Source organism: Myodes glareolus, chromosome 18 (assembly GCF_982192425.1).
Source record: "Myodes glareolus chromosome 18, mMyoGla1.1, whole genome shotgun sequence".
Taxonomy (NCBI): Eukaryota; Metazoa; Chordata; class Mammalia; order Rodentia; family Cricetidae; genus Myodes; species Myodes glareolus.
In genome coordinates, this window is record NC_142043.1 from 19,753,092 (window position 1) to 19,775,160 (window position 22,069).

At 46.4% G+C, this 22,069-nt stretch overlaps 2 protein-coding genes and 1 long non-coding RNA gene across 4 annotated transcripts in view; 2 read left to right on the forward strand and 1 right to left on the reverse strand.

Moving 5' to 3' along the window:
- Positions 1–5,002, forward strand: part of Paqr8 (progestin and adipoQ receptor family member 8) — a 47,013-nt gene extending 42,011 nt beyond the window's left edge. For both annotated transcript variants that reach the window (XM_087898013.1, XM_048445687.3), the window contains exon 3: positions 218–5,002. In XM_087898013.1, coding sequence (XP_087754139.1) covers positions 259–1,323 — 1,065 coding nt within the window. In that variant the 5' untranslated portion in view covers positions 218–258 and the 3' untranslated portion in view covers positions 1,324–5,002. The remainder of the gene's footprint in view (positions 1–217) is intronic.
- Positions 1–20,857, reverse strand: part of LOC146890732 (uncharacterized) — a 57,615-nt gene extending 36,758 nt beyond the window's left edge. The window contains exons 1-2 of the long non-coding RNA XR_014998255.2: positions 20,629–20,857; positions 15,973–16,081 (exon numbers count right to left, since the gene is read on the reverse strand). This is a non-coding gene — a long non-coding RNA (uncharacterized LOC146890732). The remainder of the gene's footprint in view (positions 1–15,972; positions 16,082–20,628) is intronic.
- A 153-nt stretch (positions 20,858–21,010) lies between these two features.
- Efhc1 (EF-hand domain containing 1) overlaps positions 21,011–22,069 on the forward strand; it is a 43,762-nt gene continuing 42,703 nt past the window's right edge. The window contains exon 1 of the mRNA XM_087898014.1: positions 21,011–21,178. Coding sequence (XP_087754140.1) covers positions 21,050–21,178 — 129 coding nt within the window. The 5' untranslated portion in view covers positions 21,011–21,049. The remainder of the gene's footprint in view (positions 21,179–22,069) is intronic.

Sequence of the window (22,069 nt, forward strand, 5' to 3'; positions counted from 1 at the left end):
CAAGAGATGCCTCTTCCTCACACTGGTGAATAGTAGCCAAGGCGTCAGAATGTTGTCAGGGTGAGGCAGGATGCTGCAACTCTTCGGTACAGATGAAAGCGAGGCTCAGAGAATCCATCTGAACCTCCTGGCTTTCCGGGTTGTCTGTGCAAGCCGTGCTTTTTTTATGGCCACCTTGGTTGCGTTTGTCTCTCAGTTTTCCTCTCTATCCGTTCAGCTTGTCCTACCGAATCCTGTGAAGCCCGGGCCACCGCTGCCATGACGACTGCCATCCTGGAACGCCTGAGCACCCTGTCTGTGAGCGGGCAGCAGCTGCGCCGTCTGCCCAAGATTCTCGAAGAAGGGCTTCCCAAGATGCCCTGCACTGTCCCAGAATCCGACGTGCCCCAACTCTTCAGGGAGCCTTACATCCACGCGGGCTACCGCCCTACGGGGCACGAGTGGCGCTACTACTTCTTCAGCCTCTTTCAGAAGCACAATGAGGTGGTCAACGTCTGGACCCACTTGCTGGCGGCCCTAGCGGTCCTGTTGCGATTCTGGGCCTTTGCGGAGGCTGGGGCATTGCAGTGGGCCTCTCCCCACACCCTACCCCTACTCCTCTTTATCCTGTCCTCCATCACTTACCTCACCTGCAGCCTCTTGGCCCACCTGCTGCAGTCCAAGTCAGAGCTGTCTCACTACACCTTTTACTTTGTGGACTACGTCGGGGTCAGCGTCTATCAGTATGGCAGCGCATTGGCTCACTTCTTCTACAGCTCGGACCAGGCGTGGTACGAGCGGTTCTGGCTTTTCTTCCTGCCGGCAGCTGCTTTCTGTGGCTGGCTCTCCTGTGCCGGCTGTTGCTACGCCAAGTATCGCTACCGAAGGCCTTATCCAGTGATGCGGAAGATCTGTCAAGTGGTGCCAGCCGGGCTGGCCTTCATTCTAGACATCAGCCCGGTGGCCCACCGGGTGGCTCTCTGTCACCTGGCTGGTTGCCAGGAACAGGCGGCCTGGTATCACACCCTCCAGATCGTCTTCTTCCTGGTTAGCGCCTACTTCTTCTCCTGCCCGGTACCGGAGAAGTACTTCCCAGGTTCCTGTGACATTGTGGGCCACGGACATCAAATCTTCCACGCCTTCCTTTCCATCTGCACGCTCTCCCAGCTGGAGGCCATTCTTCTAGACTACCAGGGAAGGCATGAGATCTTCCTCCAGCGCCACGGTCCCCTGTGGGTCTACACGGCCTGCCTCTCCTTTTTCTTCTTAGCTGCCTGCAGTGCGGCCACCGCCTCCCTCCTGAGGCACAAAGTCAAGGCCAGACTGGTTAAGAAAGATTCCTGAGGTCTGCCAGCGCAGAAAGATGGAGCGATGTCCTACTGTGATTTGGAGAAAAACTTGACACAATAATAGAAATGGACTTTTCGTTTTTAAGGCTTGATTTTTAAATTAACATGTCTCACAGCCTGGGGATGAAACTCGATTGGTAGAGAATGCTTACATAGCATGTAGGAAACCCAGGGTTGGATCCCCAGTACCACACAAACCAGGAGCAGCACTGAAGGAGCCAGAGGCAGGAGGATCAGAAGTTCTAGGTCATCCTTGGCTGTATAGTGAGTCCAAGGCTAGCCTTTGATACATGATACCTTTTCTCAAAAAAAAAAGATCATTGCATATTTTCAAGGGCATGATATATAAAATTTCAAATTCAAGGCATTTGAGAATTTTTTAAAAAAAAAATCCATCTTCTGTCTGGGTTATAGCTTTACATGGGGAGGGATCCTGGTTGAGATTCATGAGATGCCAAACTAAGGAAAGCATCCTCACCCACAAACACTTAGCAGAATTCTGGGTGTGGCTTTCAAAGCGGAGTCCTGAACTGGACAGCTAATCTAATTGAACTACCATGTAAACTGTGGGTGTTCCTCACCCTAATAGAACAGCCACCCTATGCTGCTGGCCTTGGTAACTGAATGAATTGACCCACGGATTTACTTTGTCTTATTAGGACTTCAGATCGTCTAGGGTGGAAGAGTCATAATTTTCAAGAAGGCTCATTGAAACCCTTGGACAGAATGGACTATTCAATTTCCCTGATTTCTGGTCTCATGCACTGCGGCACTGGTCCCTTTCTCAGGATAACCAACTAGCTGGCTGATTGTTCCCACCCCTAGTCTGCATGGTAACATAAAGAATTCCAAAGCTATTACACTTCCGGGAAATGCTGGAGCCATGTGAACCATCCAGGAAGCTGATTTTCATGGAATACGTAAACGTCAGAAAACGCAACAGTGCCAAGAGCTACCGGGAGACCCAGCCAGCAAACATGGATACCTTTGTCTGTCTGGGTACATGGAGACCTTTTCGTCTCTATGTGTGGACTGCAGTACTAGCTGCAAGCTATTTAGGGTTGCCTTGCAGGCCAAGAACTTACTTATCTGAAGATTTGAACAGACTCTTAAAAGCTTAGTTCTAAACTTGCTCCAGGGGTCTGATTATTTCAAGAGGAAGCTAAGACCCAAGGTTCGAATTCCTGTTAGATGCTGTCCTATGAAGGACCAACACAGCTACCCCAATCTGTGTTCTGCCTCAGATTTGAGGAGAAACCTTAAAACAGGTCCTAGGACAGGTAATATGTGCTCACTATGGTTGGTCCCTGAAGGTCCTTTGTGTAAGAATGAGGCACCTGATGGCCAAAGGAACTGTGTGTCACATTGCTGGGAGCTGCCACTGTGAGGTGGGCAGTGCTTGCGGCTGATGTGCTCTGGCCACACTGCTCTCCCTGAGGACTGACTTCTGTGTTAACCCAGTGAAGGAGGCTGTGGTCCAGGAAGAGCCGCGATGCCCTCCGCTCTCAGGCTGCGCTTCCGATCAGTATAAGGTCCCTCTGTACTAAAAGGAGAAGTGATCTGTTTCAATTCCAGCTTGATGAACTTTCTCCTCCATGAAGTTACTTGCTTGTCTTTAAACCTTCGGTTCTGTTTGTCTGTGTGTTGTTCATCTTTCTGTGGGAGATTTGTGAGTTTTGTGCCTTATAGTGGGGATGTCTAGACATTTTATTTAATATATGCTCCATGGAATTTCATGTTTTGGTTTATTGAGACAAGAAAAAAGAAGAAGAAGAACCCCAGAAAGCTACAGTGATTTGTCAAACAACTATTTATCTATATGGGAGGGAGGCAGGGCCAACTGGAACTTCCCTACTGCCTTTAAAGCAGGAAAACACGTGTCTGCTGCATTGTTTTACTAGATGGGTTTTTTTCATGGTCAAGAATCTGAACTTCCACGCTAGTCGAGTGTCTATACAAGCTTGCCTAGGCGAAGTTCATGACAAGCAAAATTGAACTGGTTTGAACTGAACAAAAGATGGCTGGGGGTCGGCTGGGGGTGGGGGTGGAGGTCGTGGAAATGCAACAAGTAGAGGATCTGTCTAAAACGGGAACCGGAAACTGTTGGGAGTACTCGTTGTTATGGATTCAAAGACTTGGTATTCTTTTAAAAGTTGGTGGAAACGTGAGAGAGGAAAGGGGTGGGGAGGTGCTCTTGACTGTAACTGTGGAGGTGTCTATAAACAGAGATTTTTGTCCTTTTCTTCTTCTGTTTTCTTTTTCTTTTTTGAGATAAGATCTCACTCTATAGCTCTGGCTGGCCTAGAAATCATGCAGACCAGACTGGCCTTGAACTCTGGAAATAAACCTGTCTCTCTCAAGTGGCAAGGTTAAAGGTGTGTGCCACCACTCCTAGCCTTGTAAGCAGAGCTCTAGTACTCTTCCGTGCACCTGCAGGCCAGTGCCGAGCTGAACTCTGTCACTGGTGGGCTCATGATGACACCATACGTGTGAAAAAGAGATAGTGGCACTCAATTTTTAGTTTAATTACACAAATATTGCTAACTAGCGATTTATAAGTTTAAAAGCGATTTCTGTGGAGTTGGGACTTGAACCCAAGACCTCCGACTTGCTAACCAAGAGGTCTTCCATTGACGCGCATCCCTGGGCCAGGGAACAGTGTACATATAATAGATATTTGGAAGGCATTGAGGTGGGGGGGCTGTGAACTTCCCCCCAAACATCAGTATCTAGTTAGAATAGCGTAAATATGGGTGGATTTTAGGTCTTCATGCTCCCTTTCCAACAGCCGTTAAAATAAGTCTTTCAGTATGGAAAAGGCCTGGTTAGTTTCAAAGTAACAACTAAGAATTATACAAAGGGGTATGGATGCCTACTGATTTGCAGTGGGATTGCCGCCCCCCAAAATCAGCATAATGTGAACGAAAGATGGTGGACAGGGGATGGATATTTTAGTCTCCAGTACCAGAAACTCTGGTTGTCATCACTTCTCTTTTAATAAAGACTTGCAACCCATTAACATGTAAACGTCTCTGATAAAATTAAACTGTCAATCATTTACATTCTCTCATGAATAAAATTTCTATAGATTTATATAAGGCCCTACTTAGTTCAAGAAGAGGGGCCAACAGGATGCATCTGGGAAAGTACCTGTTTCTCATTTAAGAATCCTGGCTTTTACTTGCTGGTGAAGGTTGTCTTTGTTGTTGTTTCTGGTTTGGGGTGTTTTGTTTTGTGTTGTGTTTGAGAAAGGTCTCGGGTCTGGAATTCCTGATTCTCCCATCTCAGTCAGCCAAGGAGCTGGGAATACAGGCTGCGCCCACATCACACTCAATTCAAATGAACTAATTTTTAAAGTTCTTAAAGGTGTTAGGGTTACGACTTCAATTTTTAAGTCGCCATCGACTGGAAGCTTGAAATAGTTCCAAGCCATGACACAAGGGCCTGTTTCGTGTTGCCCCGTTTGTCTCCGCTTACTGCTCTGCAGTTCCACATGTGTCCTCCAGAGGGCAGTGTCGTCTCACTCGATGCTTTCTCTGCTCTTCTTACCAAGGCTTTGCCTCTCGTGCTACTGTGTTTTGCTTGATTGCTTGGTAAAGAAAATGTGGGATTATTTTCTGTCTCTACAAATCTACTTACATGAATAATCATTAAACAGTTTTTTTGTACATGGATTTCTGTCGTGTTAACAATATAAAGAAAGCTACCTTCCTTCATCCCTTGACCAGGGCTGCCTGGACCTAATACTCATTCAAAAGCTGGGTTGTAGCTTACTGGGCTGCCAGGTGGAGGAAGTGGGGACATTATCCATCAGAAATAGGTCTGCTGCTAACCTGTCTACTTTCGGGCTGAGCAAACTACCTGTTGGAGAGCCATGGAGTTAATTTCTGTGAGAATTTCAATATAATTACATAAACACTCCTGGCTGCATTCACAATTGTATTAAAGATTTTGACACTCTGAACTTAAAAAATGTTAGGAGTTACACAAAGCAATGTAAGATTTCTAGGAACATAACGCTTGACCCTTTGCAGAAGGAAATGTAGGTTTTCCACCAGAGTACATGTTTCTGATTTAATAACTTTAAGAATATAGAATAATCTTGCTAGCATATCTAAGGTAATTTTTACCGCGCCAGCACGGTCTGGAACCACGAGTCTCGGCGGAGGGTGTCCAGGTTGAATGAAATCCACAGAGCACGAGGTTGAGGTGAAACAGCAACTTGTTTATTGTTCTGCTGGGGCTAGCTTTTATACCATGGCACCAAATGGGGAAGGGGCTGCGAAGGGACTGTCACCTGACCCAAGGAGGAACTCTTACCTGACCCCAGTAGAGGTCAAGGACTGATCACATGCACTCCACCTTCACCTGTCCCCAGTAGGGACTGTCACCTGAACCCAGCAGGGATCAAGGAATAATCACGTGCACTCAAACTTCCTCATCCAACTCCAGGAGCAGAGGGAAGTTAAGATTCTTTGCAGATAAGCACCTCAAATGGGGGCAGGGAGATATAACTCGGGGTAGCAATTCCCACAATTCCCCCAACTTTATTTTATAATGAGGGGTCCTGTCTTAGGTCCTGCAAGGGAAGTACCTTCCCTTACCCGTCACTGGGCCCCCAATACCCTGTCTTAGGCGGGAGGGTCACCCCACAGGTTGCCCGTCCTTGGAGACCCTCATTTTTTTAGCATCTGCAGCCATACCTCATGACTTCCGGGAGAGTCATGGGCCAGACTGAGTAACACCTGACGGTGGACAAGCTCAGTCTTGGTGAAGGTGTTTAGAAGTCGTTTTAAGAGGAGCAGACCTACTGCTACCCCTACTAGTCCCAAGATCCCCAGGGACAAGGCACCTCCCCATCGCTGTGCCCAACCACCAATCTGGACCATGGCATTCCACCATCCCTCAGCAGATATAGGTTTAACATGGGTTTCATTAACTGCAATAATCTCATGTACCAAAGAGTGGGTAAAGTTTACAAAGGAATCATTCCAAGGCCCTCTAAGGTAAGCATTAAGGCGTTGCACCTCAAAGGACACATTTTTCACTTTCATAAGAATCACACAGGCAGAATGATAGAAATGAGAACAAGAAGCTTGTTGCACCATCCACAACACATTAATCTGTTCCTGCAATAAGGCTGTTTGCTGATTTAAATTTAGCATCCCTAATTGAATATGTGAGTCCATGGTATTTTGAGTCTCTAAGGCCTGGGTAACACGGGCAGCAAGAGTGTTAACAGTCTCTGCAGTCGCTGCATTCTGGGACACGGTGATTCCCGCAACGGTGGCAGCTGTGGCTGATATGGCGATGGCTGCGATGACTGCGGCGGTGATTCCGAAGTCTCTTCTCTCTCGATACAAGATAAGCTCTCGTCCATCATGTGGGTCTTCTACCACCAGGGGAACCAGAGCAGGAATTCTCACCATCAGCACGGACTCATCAGTCGGGGACCAGCAGTTGCTCAAAAAGCAGGAGCTGGAAGAACAATCAAGGACACCATCCTCCCCGACCGACCCATTAAAGGAGACAAACATAAAGGGAGGCAGAACACAAGCCAGACTGACAATAGAGAAATTCATTCCCGCTGCATAGTTAATCTGGAGGGATGTTTCAAAGATGTCTGATGTGTTCCATCTGGCTGTAGCATTGAAAGCCAAGCCCCTTTGAAGGGCTAAAGGCCTAATATCTGTGCATGCACGAGGGCCACAGAGAAACATGCCTGCAAACGTAGGTGAAACTCCTGGCATATTTGGATTTCTATAAGAGTAATCAAAGGCCCCTCTCAAGGAGTTTTTAGAGGTAGGTCGGTGACCAAACCACCATAAATATTGATCTCCCTCCAATTTCCATGGTTTCTTGGGAGCACAATTTCCCCAAGATAATGGTAAGTACAATCTGAAGGATTGTGGCGTCTTCCAACATAAGGGAGCTGGTCTCGGAGGAGTTGGAAGTCCAGAAACATTTCTTTTAAAATTTATTGGGTAAAAGATATCTCTCAATCCATAACAAGGATGCCCTGAAGAATCAGAAGAAAAGTCTCCCAGAGAATAATTACTAAGGACCGCACATGGTCCAGAAAGAGAGATAGTAGGCATCTCTGAAATATTGCTAATCTTCCGGAAGCAGAGGGCATGAGATATATCAAACGTTAAATTACCCAATGAAGATCTTTCTAATGCTGTATTTGCTGCAGGAACCCCCAAGGTATAATTGGTGGAATAAAAGGATGGAAAAACAGAGCTTACTTTACTTACTGGCATCAGTATGGGTGGATTCCTCACCAGTGCACATCTCAGGGCTCCCTCGATGTTCCTCACTTGAATCCATATTGTCAGGACCAGTAGGGCCTGGCTCCACTAGCCGAACATTCTGCTCCGGCACCCAGATGGGTTTTTTGGTTCCTGGAGGGAAAACGCAAACGGCCCCCCTCACCCTAGCCAACATGGGTGTGGGTGACTGCCACTGTCCTGTGATACTATCCTTCCATCTAACCCAACCCAGAGATTGGGAAGGTTTCTGCCAATGTCTCTCCATTGCTAATAGACCTTGTTTATCTACTGTTAAAAATTTTAAAATGTATAAAATTGTAGATAACTGGGCATTTGGGGAGGTGATATACTCCCCCTTCTTTATTTTACAAAAAAATTGTTTAAGGGTAGCATGCGTGCGCTCCACTACGGCCTGTCCTGTGGGATTATGTGGAATTCCAAAGGTATGTGTAATTTGATGTTCTTGACAAAATTTTGCAAACCTTTGGCTGGTATAAGCTGGTCCATTGTCTGTTTTAAGAAAATCTGGAATGCCCATATAAGCAAAAGCCTGTAGACAATGAGCAACAACGTCCTTAATCTTTTCTCCTGAATGTAGGGAGGCATAAATTACCTTGGAATAAGTGTCTACAGAAACATGTAAAAATTTAAGTCTGCCAGCTTGAGACAAATGGGTAACATCCATCTGCCAAAGGTGTTTAGGACGGAGGCCTCGAGGATTAACACCTTCATTGGGGGCATTATGAAATGGAGCACAAGCTGGACATTGGGATGTGATTTGAGTAGCTGTAGCTAGAGTACAGCCAGAGTGAAACTTTAGAGAAGAGGCATTTAAATGATACTTTTCATGAAGATGACGGGCTCGTTGTTCCTCAGAAAGGAACAATGCCATTGGGCGGGTGAGGGAATCTGCAAGCTTATTTCCCTCTGCCAAGGGCCCTGGCAGATCAGTATGGGCCCGAATATGGCCAACAAAGGCAGGAAACACTCTTTGGCATATAAGACTTTGCAGCTGAACCAAAAGGTGGAAAACCTGAGAGGTAGGTAATATATATGGCGAGGTTTCCAATGGCCCAACAATTCCTGCCACATATATACTATCAGTATACAAATTGAAGGATTGATTCTTGAAAAGAGAAAATGCCATAAGGCAGGCTGTAAGTTCTGCAGCTTGGGCAGAAATCGGACCTAGAGGCTGCTTTTCTTTAATTGAACCAGAGACCACCACTGCATAGCCCTTGGAAGAACCATCAGTAAACACTGAACGCACTCCCTTAAGGGGGGAAGTTTTAATAATTTTTGGAAAGATAACAGGATGATTCTTAAAAAATGAAATTAAACGAGAATCAGGATAATGGTTATCAAAATTGGCTCCAGTGGTTGTGATGAACAAGGTCCATCCATCTTGAACCCTCTGTAGCCTTGTTATTTTCTCTTTTTGATAAGGGATTAGAAATTTATTTGGGATCCTGCCAAAAACTTGTAAACTAAAATCATATGCCTTCCATAGAAGCTGTAGCACCATTTCATAATAGGGGGTCACTACCTTCTTAGGGGAAGCGGGTAGATGTAACCAATAAATGGGTCCCCCTTGCCAAAAAACACCAGTAAGTGAAAATTGTGAGCTTGGGATGAGCCCCTAAATTCTGAGAGGAAACTCTGTCCCATGACTCATTTGCCCCTCCCTGTCTGGAGGCTTTTTCTTTTTAATCCTTCGCTCCTCTACCTTACCGGGCTGAGCTAGCTTAGTTGCTTTTAAAGCCTGCTTAACCCAGACTTTCTCTGTAAGCAAAGCATCCCTGATCAGTCTCCAAAGGGAGAACATGGCAATAGGCAGGACTTCAGGCCCCTTCTTTCTCAAAGTTTTTTGAAGATCCCCGCGAACCTGTTCCCACTCAGAAATATTGAGGGCTCCACTGGTGATGAACCAGGGACTCCACGTTTCTGTCGTTTTAAGAAAATCATCCAAAGTCTTAGTTTTTACAGCTGTTCCTTTCAACAACCTCGTTAACTCTGATTTACCCGGGGTATTCCCCATTTCTTAATTATCTCTTATCTCTTAATTATCTCAAGTATCTCTTATTTCTTAATTATATCTTAATCCCCAATACATCCTGGCCGGCTACAGGATGACCCAGTCCACTTTCCTCACCTTTCCGATCTCGGTGGGGACCTCCAATTACCGCGCCAGCACGGTCTGGAACCACGAGTCTCGGCGGAGGGTGTCCAGGTTGAATGAAATCCACAGAGCACGTGGTTGAGGTGAAACAGCAACTTGTTTATTGTTCTGCTGGGGCTAGCTTTTATACCAAATGGGGAAGGGGCTGCGAAGGGACTGTCACCTGACCCAAGGAGGAACTCTTACCTGACCCCAGTAGAGGTCAAGGACTGATCACATGCACTCCACCTTCACCTGTCCCCAGTAGGGACTGTCACCTGAACCCAGCAGGGATCAAGGAATAATCACGTGCACTCAAACTTCCTCATCCAACTCCAGGAGCAGAGGGAAGTTAAGATTCTTTGCAGATAAGCACCTCAAATGGGGGCAGGGAGATATAACTCGGGGTAGCAATTCCCACAAATTTTTTTTTATCATATCATGATTCTTCTAGGAAGATGCATTCATGCTACCTTAGACGCCAGGAGGCCTGACCAAATCAGGTTTTAACACACACCATGCTTTCCCGTCCACATCCATTTGAGCTCCTGAGTAGCTATGAGCCAAGTAAGGACAAAGGGTTTCCATTGCTGTCGAGCAGGGCTCTCCACCTTCTTAATGCTGGGATGCTTAATACGGCTCCTCATGTTGTGGTGACCCCAGCCATGAAACTATTTTCGTCGCTATTTTATAACTATAATTTTGTTACTGTTGTGAATTGTCACACGAACATCTGTGTCTTCCAATGTTCTTGGGTAACCCCTGTAAAAGGGACTCAAGATACACCGGTTAAGAACCACTGCTCTAGAGACTAGGAGAAAAGTAGTGATTTTTCTGAGCCACACAATTCATTCTAATGTAATTTTCAGAAAACTTTGGGGCCCAGCTAATCAGAAAGGCCAACCCCAAATAACCACAGTCTTAGGTGGTGCATATGAAACAGTTTTGTGCAGCATGCGGCCTTTCATAATTTCACTGGGACTTCTGGTCCTGGACACCGCGTAAGTGGCCACGGCTGTGCTGCTCTTGCCTTTTCAGCTAAAGCAAACCCCACACCGTCTTCTCGGATGTCAAAGAGATTATTGCGTGTACCACAGAGGTCTCTTAGAAGCCCACAGGCCCATTGTCCATTGTCAGCCTGAATTGCAAAGTCAAACCCACTGAGGTTTTGAGAATAATGTCGGATCCTTACATGAGAAAATCGTCTTGTCTGATAATTGCCTAATCCCGGGTCCTTCTCACATTTCACTGGTCTGTTGCTCAAGCAATTGGCGCACACACACACACACACACACACACACACACACACGAGATAAGAATATAAGGATGGAACTTTAAACATTTCTCTTTGCCTTTCAAGGAGCTGTGTAGATTTCATAGACTAGTAAAAGTTTTTTTTTTTGAAGTAATATCTGATTATTGAAGGAAATGTAGAAAAGTGAGAAGAAAAGATAGCCTAAGGAGCCATTAATAAAATAAAATGAAATGTTTGGGGGGAAAAGCAATGCTTTTACCAAAATATTTTCAATCATAAAATGTAAGCTAGTAATGCCATCTAAAATTTCCTGGTGGGGGGGACAAAAAGGAAGTTGAATTTTTTTCAGCAGCCTGGTACTTTCATTTTATAAAGCACAAACCCAACAGTCTTCAGATCAGGTTACAGCAAGGCCAAGAGCTCCATTGCACTCCCTTCTGACATTACACTGTGTGGGTAATCTGATGACACCAGCTTAGCAAAGAGAGCCAGGAATACACTCACTGAAAGAATTGTGTGAAATGCCTTCTAGGAGTCAAGTGGCCAGCAAGGGCTGTGCTGGAGAGACCTCTGCTGGCGCCTGGCCAGCCCAGCCAATTCACGGATAGTCATCCCCCAAACATTGAGCACTGCCAGAAGCCAGGCTTTGGCCCTAAGCACCTGGGACACAGTAGCAAAGAAAACATTTAATCCCCTTAGTGGTAGATCAACAGAAAACCACATAAATGAAGTATTTGGTGTGTTGAAGGCGTTGGTCCAGGAGAGAGAGCAAAGAAGGGTGGGGCTGAAGGACTAGGGTGAGTGTACAGGTTGTTTTGTTTGGTTTTATGTGCATGGGCATTTTGCCTGTGCACCAGATTTATGCAGGACCCACAGAAGCCAGAAGAGGGCACTGGGTCTCCTGTATGGATCCCAGATACCCTGCCAGAGCTGCCAGCAGCTTACCATTAAAAGATGAGCCATCAGCGCGGCCCATCTGACGTTGATACAGAGTCTCAGGCAGCTCAGGCTAGCCTCACGCTTGCTCCGTAGCTGAGGATGGCCTGCTTCCTGCAGCTCCAGAGTGCTGTAATCATAGCCTTGTACTTCCGTGCAAGCTTTATGCAATGATGATGAACAAAGCCGGGGCCTCTTACTTGTAGGCAACTCTTTTACCAATCGAGCTACATCTCTAGTCCCCTCGATTCTGACTAGGATTAAGGAAGGCCCCTGGAAGGGAGGTGAAACCAGCTGTATTTTGTCCAAAGTAGGCCAGATTGGAAGGGAGACTGGCGAGAACAGAGGTAAAGGTGAGGACAAAGCATGTCCAATCTTATGAGGATTCATTGTAACTTCAGGAAATAGAGGCGGGTATTCGAGGTCACTGTTAATTTTTTTCGCTACCTATTACTCATTATGCTTCTATTTCCTTCAATTTACACAAAATAAGGTTATTGTTAAGTTCTTTGATTCATGGGCCCAGCCCAACCAGCCCTGCCTTCCTGTGGGCACACTCTTGAGGGTAGCAGATTGTTCCCAGAGTATTTTTATACTGCCTAAGACACTGGATTCCACTTCCTAGAAAGACTTTGAATGTTTCTTCATTCTGCTGATGCTAGTGTTGTACTCTGGGTAATTCTCTGGGCAGAAATGGACTCACACGTCCTGGGTAGAGTCTATAAACAACAGTAGCAGCTTATGTGGTCTACACTACATTATCTGACTTATCCTGAGATGAGCTCTCACTCCCCCATCATAACAAGCCTATTGGTAGTGACCATTTTTTTTAAATTGTTTTTGTTTGTTTGTGTTTTGAGACATGGTTTCTCTCTGTGTAGCCCTGGCTGTCCTGAAACTCACTCTGTTGCTGGCTTTCGAACTCACAAAGATCCACCTGCCTCTGTCTCTGGAGTGCTGGGATTAAAGCCGTGTACCACCACTACCTAGGGTTAGTTGCCATTTTTCTGGCCCCTGTTTTACAAATAAGGAATGGAGGCATAAACCAAATAGGTTAACTCAGGACTGTGTGGTTAGTAACTGATCTCCCAGAAACTTGGCCTTTTGGATCCAAAGCTCCCAGTCTTCCCCATCAGAATCAAGGGAATGTAGAAAATACTTTACCACACACCATTGTGTGAACTAGAAAAGTTTGTAAACAGAGAGGAGCCTGTGATGCAGATTCCCTGCTTCCCCACCTTCATGTCCCTCAGTTAGCAAACCTAAATGTGCGGTCCTGTTGGCATTCCTATACAGGTTGCCCACACTTTTCTTCTAAGCGATGCTGCTGGGGTTGTTGGTACCAGAGATCAAATTTCGTATGTGCGCAGTGCTGGGATTCATCTATAATCATCAGAAAGACTTCCTAGACCATAAACCTGCTGAAAGAACCACCAATTGGCCTCGGATTCTCTCCCTGTACTTCTGTAGTGTGCACAAGATGACTGAAGGGGATCAATACACAGGATGTGGTAAATGGATCCCATTCCCCATCAAAGTAAATCTGAGCACTATTCCAGGCTGAACCAATTTTATTTTCCCAAAGACAGCTAGGGAAATATGTCAAACATCCCACAGACTTTCTCATAGGCTCTGCTTCTTCTATGGGAAGAATGCCGTAGCTCGGCTCCTGGAGCTGTTTGCATTTGACAAATGCTGTCTGCAAAGCAGAACGCTGTGGGTTCCGATGGCCAGTACCCTCTCTCTGGATCTAAGCCATCTCACTCCAGAGCAGACGTCCTTTGCTCTTGGAAGGATTTCTGTCCTCCAGTATGGAGTGAGATGTGTTTCAGCATCCCGGGGACAGAGAGTAGAGAGGGAGTCCTGCTGTGTCTTGGGGAGCAATTTCTTTTTTTTTTTTCTATTTTCTTCCACATTTCTTCCCTCGTGCTCAGCACCAGTTATCACAGACTCTCACAGGCATCAGGGGGCAGGGAAAGTCTTCTATCAGTACCCCAAACCGCAAGCAGGCTGGCTTACCCATCCTTTGTCACTGTGGGCTCCAAGGGCTCTTGGCCTGCAGGATAACCTCACGGTCCCCTTATTCTTCTCATCTTAATTCCCACCTGTTTGGGGTTATGTCCGACAAAAAGTATGCCAAGGGGCTATTTCCCTGTGCAAGTCCAAGGACATGAGTTCAATCCCCAGAACCCATGATTTTAAAAATGGACCTAATGTTGCACACTTGTCATCCCAGTGCTGGGACACAGGAGGTGTCCACAGGAGGAGCCTGGGGCTGCCTAGCCAGTCAGCCTCATTAGCAATCTTCAAAGCACAGAGAGACCCTGCTTCAAAATGAATGGACAGCTCCTAAGCAATCCCTGGGGCTGTCCCCTGGCCTCCATATGCCTGAGCATGCACACACAAGTGTGTGTGTGTGTGTGTGTGTGTGTGTGTGAGAGAGAGAGAGAGAGAGAGAGAGAGAGAGAGAGAGAGAGAGAGAGAAAGAGAGAGACTATTCATGGGGAGCTGTGAATAACTGTCTAAATACCCCAGATGGAGAACTATTGACAAATCAAAGTATGGATAGCACCAAAGTCCAATCCCCAGCACCCACAAGGTGGCTCCTAAGCACCTGTAACTCCAGTTCCAAGGGATGCCATGCCCTCTTCTAACCTCCTCAGGCACTGTACACAAGTGCCACACAGACATGCACGTAAGCCACATATACACATAAAAATAAATACTGTTTGCAAAACCCCCCATCCTTTCCCTCTTTTCTTCCTTAGTTGTACCTTGATTTCGTCATCTCTAGCTTTCCCGGTCCCCAGTCACTCTTTAGACCATCTGTTCGGAGTTCCCCACCAGACAATGCTTACCACGGTCACTGCCCTTACGAGATGTCAATGGCTACAGCAGGAGCCGCCACGTGCTTACTCATCCTATGCTCACAATGTTGTGGTTTGGGAAGGGGCTGTTGTTATCCCATTTTCCAGCTAGGAAAGGGAGAGGTTAACAAGTTTCCAGCAGGTCACAGGACTGGCAAATGACGGAATCAGGGCTTTTACTTCTCCGGTCTTGCTCAGAGACTGTCCATAGGCCCCTTCCTTCTCTTCCCTTCCCAGCCCCCTCCTCTTTCTCTCTTCCCTCTTCTTTTCTTCTTTCTTCCCTGCTCCTCCCCTTTTTGGAGCTCTTGTATTATGGAAAAACTTCAGCCACACAAAGTCAGACAGAAGTGTATAATGCATCCTTATGTAATCAGGTCAACAAGTATCCACTTGTAGATAATCTAATTTCATTTATGCCCCCATACCACCCTTGTCCATTTACACAGTATTTTGAATAAAATTATGCACTTTTCCCCATAATATTTGATTGTTTATTTTTTTAAAATAGAGATTTTTGTCTTGTTTGTATCTATTTAATTTTTTCCTTTTGTACTTCCTCGGAGATGGGGTCTTGTTTCGTGACCCAGATTGGCCTAGAATTTTCTGGGTAGCCCAGATTGTCCTTGAGCTTGAAGCAATCCATCTGCCTCAGTGAAGGGCTAATGTGAAATTTTTTTCAAAGTGAAATCATAATACTTCCACTATGTCTAAAATATTAAGCAATGTCTTGACATCCTTAAATAACCACGGTTTGACTTCCAGTAACTTTTCCTAATAACCAACATGACGTTTATGTGTTTGGATCAAGGTCCCAACAGAGCCCACACTGCCATCAACTGGCCACTGTTTATGTTTCTTTTTATCTGTAAGGCCCCTTCCACTTCACTCACCTCTGCCACAGACCCTGGATTTATTGATAGAGCAAGAATTCATGTCCTGGAAAAGTAACTACTCTGATCAGCTTCTCTACCCTGTCTCAGGGTTCCGCCAGGACTTCCTCCTCATTCCTCAGATTTCAGGGAAGAGGTCGACAATAAGTCATAGGCCCACAGGAATTCCCTCACTGACTACGGGGAAACTGTAAGTAAAGTCTATTTATGTAAACACATTGGCTTGGGGGGCTGCTGAGAGTGGCTCAGAGGTCCTTGATACAAACCTGATAACCTGAGTCCAATTTCTGGAGCCCACATGGTGGAAAACCAATTACCTAGTGTTGTCTTCTGACTGACGGATATGCCATGGCACCCCCACGCTCACACATACATCTGTAATAAATAAATAAATAAATAAATAAATAAATAAATAAATGTATTGGTTTGGGTGACTTTGATTTCCTACATGATCCCCAGGATGGCCAGTGTTAACTGTCACCTAGATAGAAGGTAGAATCCCCTGGAAGGGGGCCACTTGGGCTTGCCATGGGGCATTATCCTGGTTGTATTTGAGGTAGGAAAATCTGTTCACTGTGGTTGACTCACTATTCTGACTGGGGTACTGGACAGCATACGTGGAGGAAGGGGGCTGAGCGGCAGCGTGATTCACCTTTCTCAGCTTCCTGACTGTGGATGTGAGGTGACCAACTGCTCAAAGATTCATGACGGAGTCTTCCTTGAACTGTGAGCAACAAAACAAAACAAAACAAAGCACAAAAAAATCCAACTTTCCCCTTACGTTACTTTTGTCAGTGTGTCTTTTTGTTTTATTTTGGTTTTTGGTTGTTTTTTTTTTTAATCTCAGAAACAGGAAGAGATACCAGTTGTGTAAGCCAGGAACAACTAATGAGCCTTATTTTCCATCTATTTTAGAGATAAGGAAACAAAAGACTCAAGAAGGCACTCGGCTTCCATTTGTACAAACACAGCCTTCACAACTCAGGTAGGGTAAGAATACAGCTGCAAGAATCCAAGCTGCTGTTGGTTTCCCTTTCCATACTGCATATGTGGCGGAAATAGAAGACTTTCAGATATTCTGATGTCATCAAGGACACTCCCTGTGTACTTTTGGCAGGACACTGAGCAGGGGTTCTGTAGTCCTAGGCGATGAACCCAGAGACTTACATATGCTAGACAAGCTCTCTACCATTGAGCTACAACCAAGCCCTTATTTTTATGGAATGGGATCTCACCCAAGTTGCCCAGGCTGGCCTTGAACTCACTATCCAGCTCAGGCTGACTTTGAACTCGTCACCTTCCTGCCTCAGCTTCCTGATGGTCAGAACCACAGTGCCTGGCTTCCCTGTTGTTTTAAAGTCAACATGTTTCTATCCATATTTGGAAGCCCAAACTATATCCAATATTACTATCCCATCATTTTTACAGCTGAAAGTCTTACTTCTCCAGAGTCATTTAAAAAGCAGGAGGTGAGTTCAGTGATGTCTCCCGTGCTAAACGAGGACTCTTTCGTTTTCATTGGTGTGAAGGAATTCAAACAGGAACTCGGAGGCAGGAGCCGATGCATACATAGGCCATGAAGGAATGCTGCTTACTGGGATATTCCCCTTGCTTCACTCAGCCTACTTTCTTATTGAGCCCAGGACCACCAGCCCAGGAACAGTATCACTCACAGTGGGCTAGACCCTCCCCGATTAGTCACCCATTAATAAGATGCCTTCCAGATGGATTTTAAGGGGACATTTTCTCAATTGAGATTCCCTCCTTTCAGATGGCCCCAGCTATCAAGTTGACAGCTTGTTGATATGAAACTAGCCAGCACACTTCGTATCCTGGAATTTACTTTGCAGCCTGGAATTTGCGATCCTCGTGTCTTCCTCCAGAATGCTGGGGTCACAGGTGTGGCAAGGTCAGCCGTCTACTACGATCAGCTGCTCCAGGAGGATGGGGATGGTGGAGACAAATATGAGAGGGTGCTATGAGGCACACTACCAGCCAACTGTCCTCACGGCCACCCAGAATCGAGGTAAACTCCATTAACTATTTGACTAGTAGGATTTCCTCAGAAAGGAAAGTACATGGACAGAAGTCACGCCTCAAACACAAACAGAGTCCTCATGAGCAGTAGGCTCAGGAGTGATTTATCCTTCCAGGCCCGCAAGCTCCTTCCCTGCCCAAACCAGGGAATATAGATGCAGATCAGCCAGGCAGATCAACAAAAAGGCTTCTAAGCGTGTTTACATGTCCTTTAAGAGAAGTAATACAGATGGAGAGACTGTGAGTGTCTTTGTTAGGGTTTCTATTGCTGTGAGGAGACACCATGACCAAGCAACTCTTATAAAGGAAAATCAGCTGGTTGTGGTGGCTTAGAGTTTATAGGTTCAGTCCCTTATTATCAGGGTAGGACGTGGCAGTACGCAGGCAGACATGGTGCTGGCTATATCTTGATCAGAAGGCAACAGGAAGTGACCTGAGACACTGGGCAGTGTCTTGAGAATGTGAGACCTCAAAGTCCACCTCCACAGTGACACACATCCTCAAACAAGACCACACCTACTCCCAAAAGCCATACCTCCTAATGATGCGTCTCCCTGTCTTAGTTAGGGTTTTTATGGCTGTGAAGAAACACCATGACCACAGCAACTCTTATAAATGAGAGCATTTAGTTGGGTTGGTTTGTTTAGAGTTTTAGAGGTTCAGTCCATTATCATCGAGGTAGGGAGCATGGAGGCATTCAAGCAGACATAGTGCTGGGCAAGTATCTGAGAGTCCCACATCTTGCAGGCAGCATCAAGTTGACTGAGACACTGGGCAGTATCCTGAACATAGGAAACCTCAAAGCCCACCCCCACAGTGACACACTTCCTCCAACAAGGCTATACCCACTCCAACAAATCCACACATCCTAATAGTGCCACTCTCTATGAGATTATGGGGACAATTACATTCAAACTACCACACCCTTTGAGTTATGGGGGCCCATTACATTCAAATGATACACAGTGGGCCACAGTGTATAGCTTAAGTTTCTCACACTGAGTCAGTTCCCAGCAATGCTGGCTACACAGCAGCAGAGAGGTACAGAGGAGTGGAAAACTGAAGAGCTGCATTTACCAACATGACTAATTCTCCCAGTCACCATCCTAGTCAGTGTCTCAGATACAGTGCCATAGCAGGGGCTTTTAAAGTTTGCAGTAACTGCTGTGATGTTAATCAGCTCCTGGAGGGCTCTAATTAAATCCTGGGGAGTCCTAATTAAGCTAATGAATATAAGAAAAGTAAGTGAGAAAGGATTTTTTTTTAAGGGACAAGAGCTGGGTATGGTGGCACACACAACCCAGACTGTCCCAAGAAGAAGAGGAGGTGCCACTGATGCTAGGTACAGTGCACACCTTTAATCCCAGCACTAGGAGGCAGAGACAGGCACAGCTCTGTGAGTCTGGTCTTCATAGAGAGTTCCAGGAGACCAGCAAGGGGGACATAATGAGACCCTGTCTTAAAAAGAACAAGAAAAGGAGAAGAAGGAGAGGAGGAGGAGGAAGACAAGAGACTGCCGACAGGCAAGAATAAGAAACAGTAGTAAGGAGAAATGAAGAGTTACTAGATGGGAATTTTGATGGGTAGGTGTAATAGCAGTGATGGCTGTAGTTACCACTTCCTGTATTCTTATCCTAGCCCCTGCAGCTCCATGCCAGTTAGTGAAACCCACAGGAAGACTTGCTGTGGTAAGCACCCATAAAAGCAAAGCTGTTGTGATGGCTAGTCTTTCTTGTCAACTTGACTACTTCTAGAAGTAACTAAGTGCAAGTGGCTGGCTACACCTGTGAAGGGTCTTTCTTAATTAAATCATTTGAAGTGGGAAGACCCACTTCTAATCTGGATCTCTGAGGTAGGAAGATCCACCTTAAATCTGGGTCACACCTTCTGCTGGAAGCCTACATTAAGGACATGGAAGAAGGAAGCTTGCTCTCTCTGCCTGCTTGGTCTCACTCTCGCTAGCAAGACCATTTCTTCACTAGCATTAGAGCCTACTTCTTTGGGAGTTTCACATACACCGAAGACTAGCTGAGATATTCAGTCTTAAGAACTGAACAGCTACTAAATTCTTGGATCTTCTGTTGATAGACAGCCATTGTTAGACGTTGAACCACGGACTATAAGATACTCTAATAAATCATGTGTGTGTGTGCATGCGTGTGTGTGTGTGTGAATTCATCCCATCAGTTCTGTTCTAGAGAAGCCCAATACAGTTGCCATCCGAACTGCTGGTGGCAGCAAGTGACCCATGATGCTAAGTTGTATCTTCTCCATCAGGCTTACTACTCTATCATGTCTCTAAATTCATAGGTCAGAAACACATGTTTTGAAGACCAGACTCCTGAGAAAACTTGAGACACGACGAATCCAAACCCTGGGAATCTTGGCTTCGTTTTTTACTTTTAAGCTCTCAGTGCTGATGGATTCTTGATTTTTTTTCTTTTCCTGATGATGTTTCAGGAATACGACCATTAAGTTGCCCAGAAAGTGCCGTACTCAGCAGTATCTCACTGCCCTTAATTGCTTCTTTCTTGTGACTCGGTCTCTCTCTTTAAGGTGCTCTCCTCCGTGGTTCTGATTTATCACTGGGCGGTAGCTACACAGCAGGACTGGCATGGCCACTATCCTGTTCTGTAGTCAACAGATACTAAGGACAGTTCTGAGACCTCAGCACACAGCGTGCAGGCACAAGTAGCGAGAAACGGACATCTGAGAGGGAACCAGGAAGCTGGGGAAAGGTTGAGGAAGTGCACATGCGGCAGGTAGGGGAGGGGGGGGTCGAAATCACGTCTGAGCAACAGAAATGCAGTCAATTATAATCTAATTCACGACCCGTCCCCTGAGTTTGAAGTAATTAGCCCTTTCACTGGGGAGCAACTACTTACGTCGGGTGTGAACTAGGACGGCAGCTCTTTCCCAGAGTTGGGAAAGAGTTCCTGAGCTCTTGGGAGGACTACGTGGAGCGAGAAGGAACTTCTCCTCCGTAAAAGAACGTGACCTCACTGCACGAGCCAAGGCCTGAGGACACCAGCCTTCTTCAGCCGCGCACATTAAGTCGCTCCTTGGTTGCATCCCCAGGGAGCCACTAAGTGGGTGCAGAGGAAGAAGGGAAGGGGTGGGGAAGGAAGAGGCGGAGCCGCCTCTGTCACACCCATTAGCCACGTTCAGTGACCAGGAGCCTCAGGGGTCCTACGCGCACGCGCAGACCTCTCCCCCGCGCCGGCCCGCCCCCCCGCCCCCTCCGCGCGCCTCTTCGCTCCCTGGCGTAGTGTTTGGCGTTACCATGGAGTCTGGAGAGGCCCGCGGATGCTGTTTGTTGCCAGGGTAACCCGAGCGGCAGAAGGCAACCGTGGCGGCTGCTGCAGGGCTGCGATGGTGACTAACCCGGTGCACGGCCTGCCCTTTCTCCCGGGCTCGTCCTTTACGGACTCCACGGTGAGGGCCAGTCGGAAGGGTTCTCCACTCCGCGCGCCTCCGCTCTCCTCCATCACTCAGGCTCCACCGCCCTCCTGCATACCAGCTTCTGCGGGCTTTGCTCGGTCTCTTGGTAGTCCACACACCTTATGGGTCCTCGCTGCCTGTTCTTACTTTCCTACCTCACCTACCCGCCTTCTGGCCCCATTACCCCAGGCCATCGCTTCTCCCCAGATTCATTCTTACCCTCCTCAGCGCCTCTCTGCTTTCATCCTCTCCGACCTCCTCTCCCCAGCAACCTCATCTGAATCCTCAAGATTGCTGTCCTGCAACCCCCTTCCCACGCACTCGTTCCTGATGGGTCATTCCCTCAGGTCTCCGGGCTTCTGAGTTAAGAGTCACTTTTCTCTCTAGCTTCAACCTTCTCTAGAATTGACTCCCTCCCCAGCTCATCTTGGTTTTCTTGTAGTTGCATGCCCATCTTCCTCCTTTCTGCTTTGTATTTCTCTCATCTCACTTACCTCAACCTCATGGACCACTTGGTGCTTTCTCTCTCCCTAGCCTGTGTTTAACATTCTTAACATTGCATATATTGTATATAATATATAACTCATTTTCAGGCTGTGTGTGTGTTTGGGGTGGGGGGGGGCTTGCTTGTTGTATCTTGTATGCAACCCAGAGGGGCCTTGAACTTGAAAACCACCTGCCTCAGCCTCCAGAAATGCTCGGTTCAAAGGCATGCCAACATGAAGGGTCCTTATTCAGATTGTATTTTATTTCTTTCCTCGGATATTTTAAATTCACTTTGAATGGAATTAAATTTTTAAAAAAGTCCAATGTGGTGGCACACATCCTTGATCACGGCTTTCAGGAAGCTAAGCCATAACGATGGCCAATTTGAGTCTAGCCTGG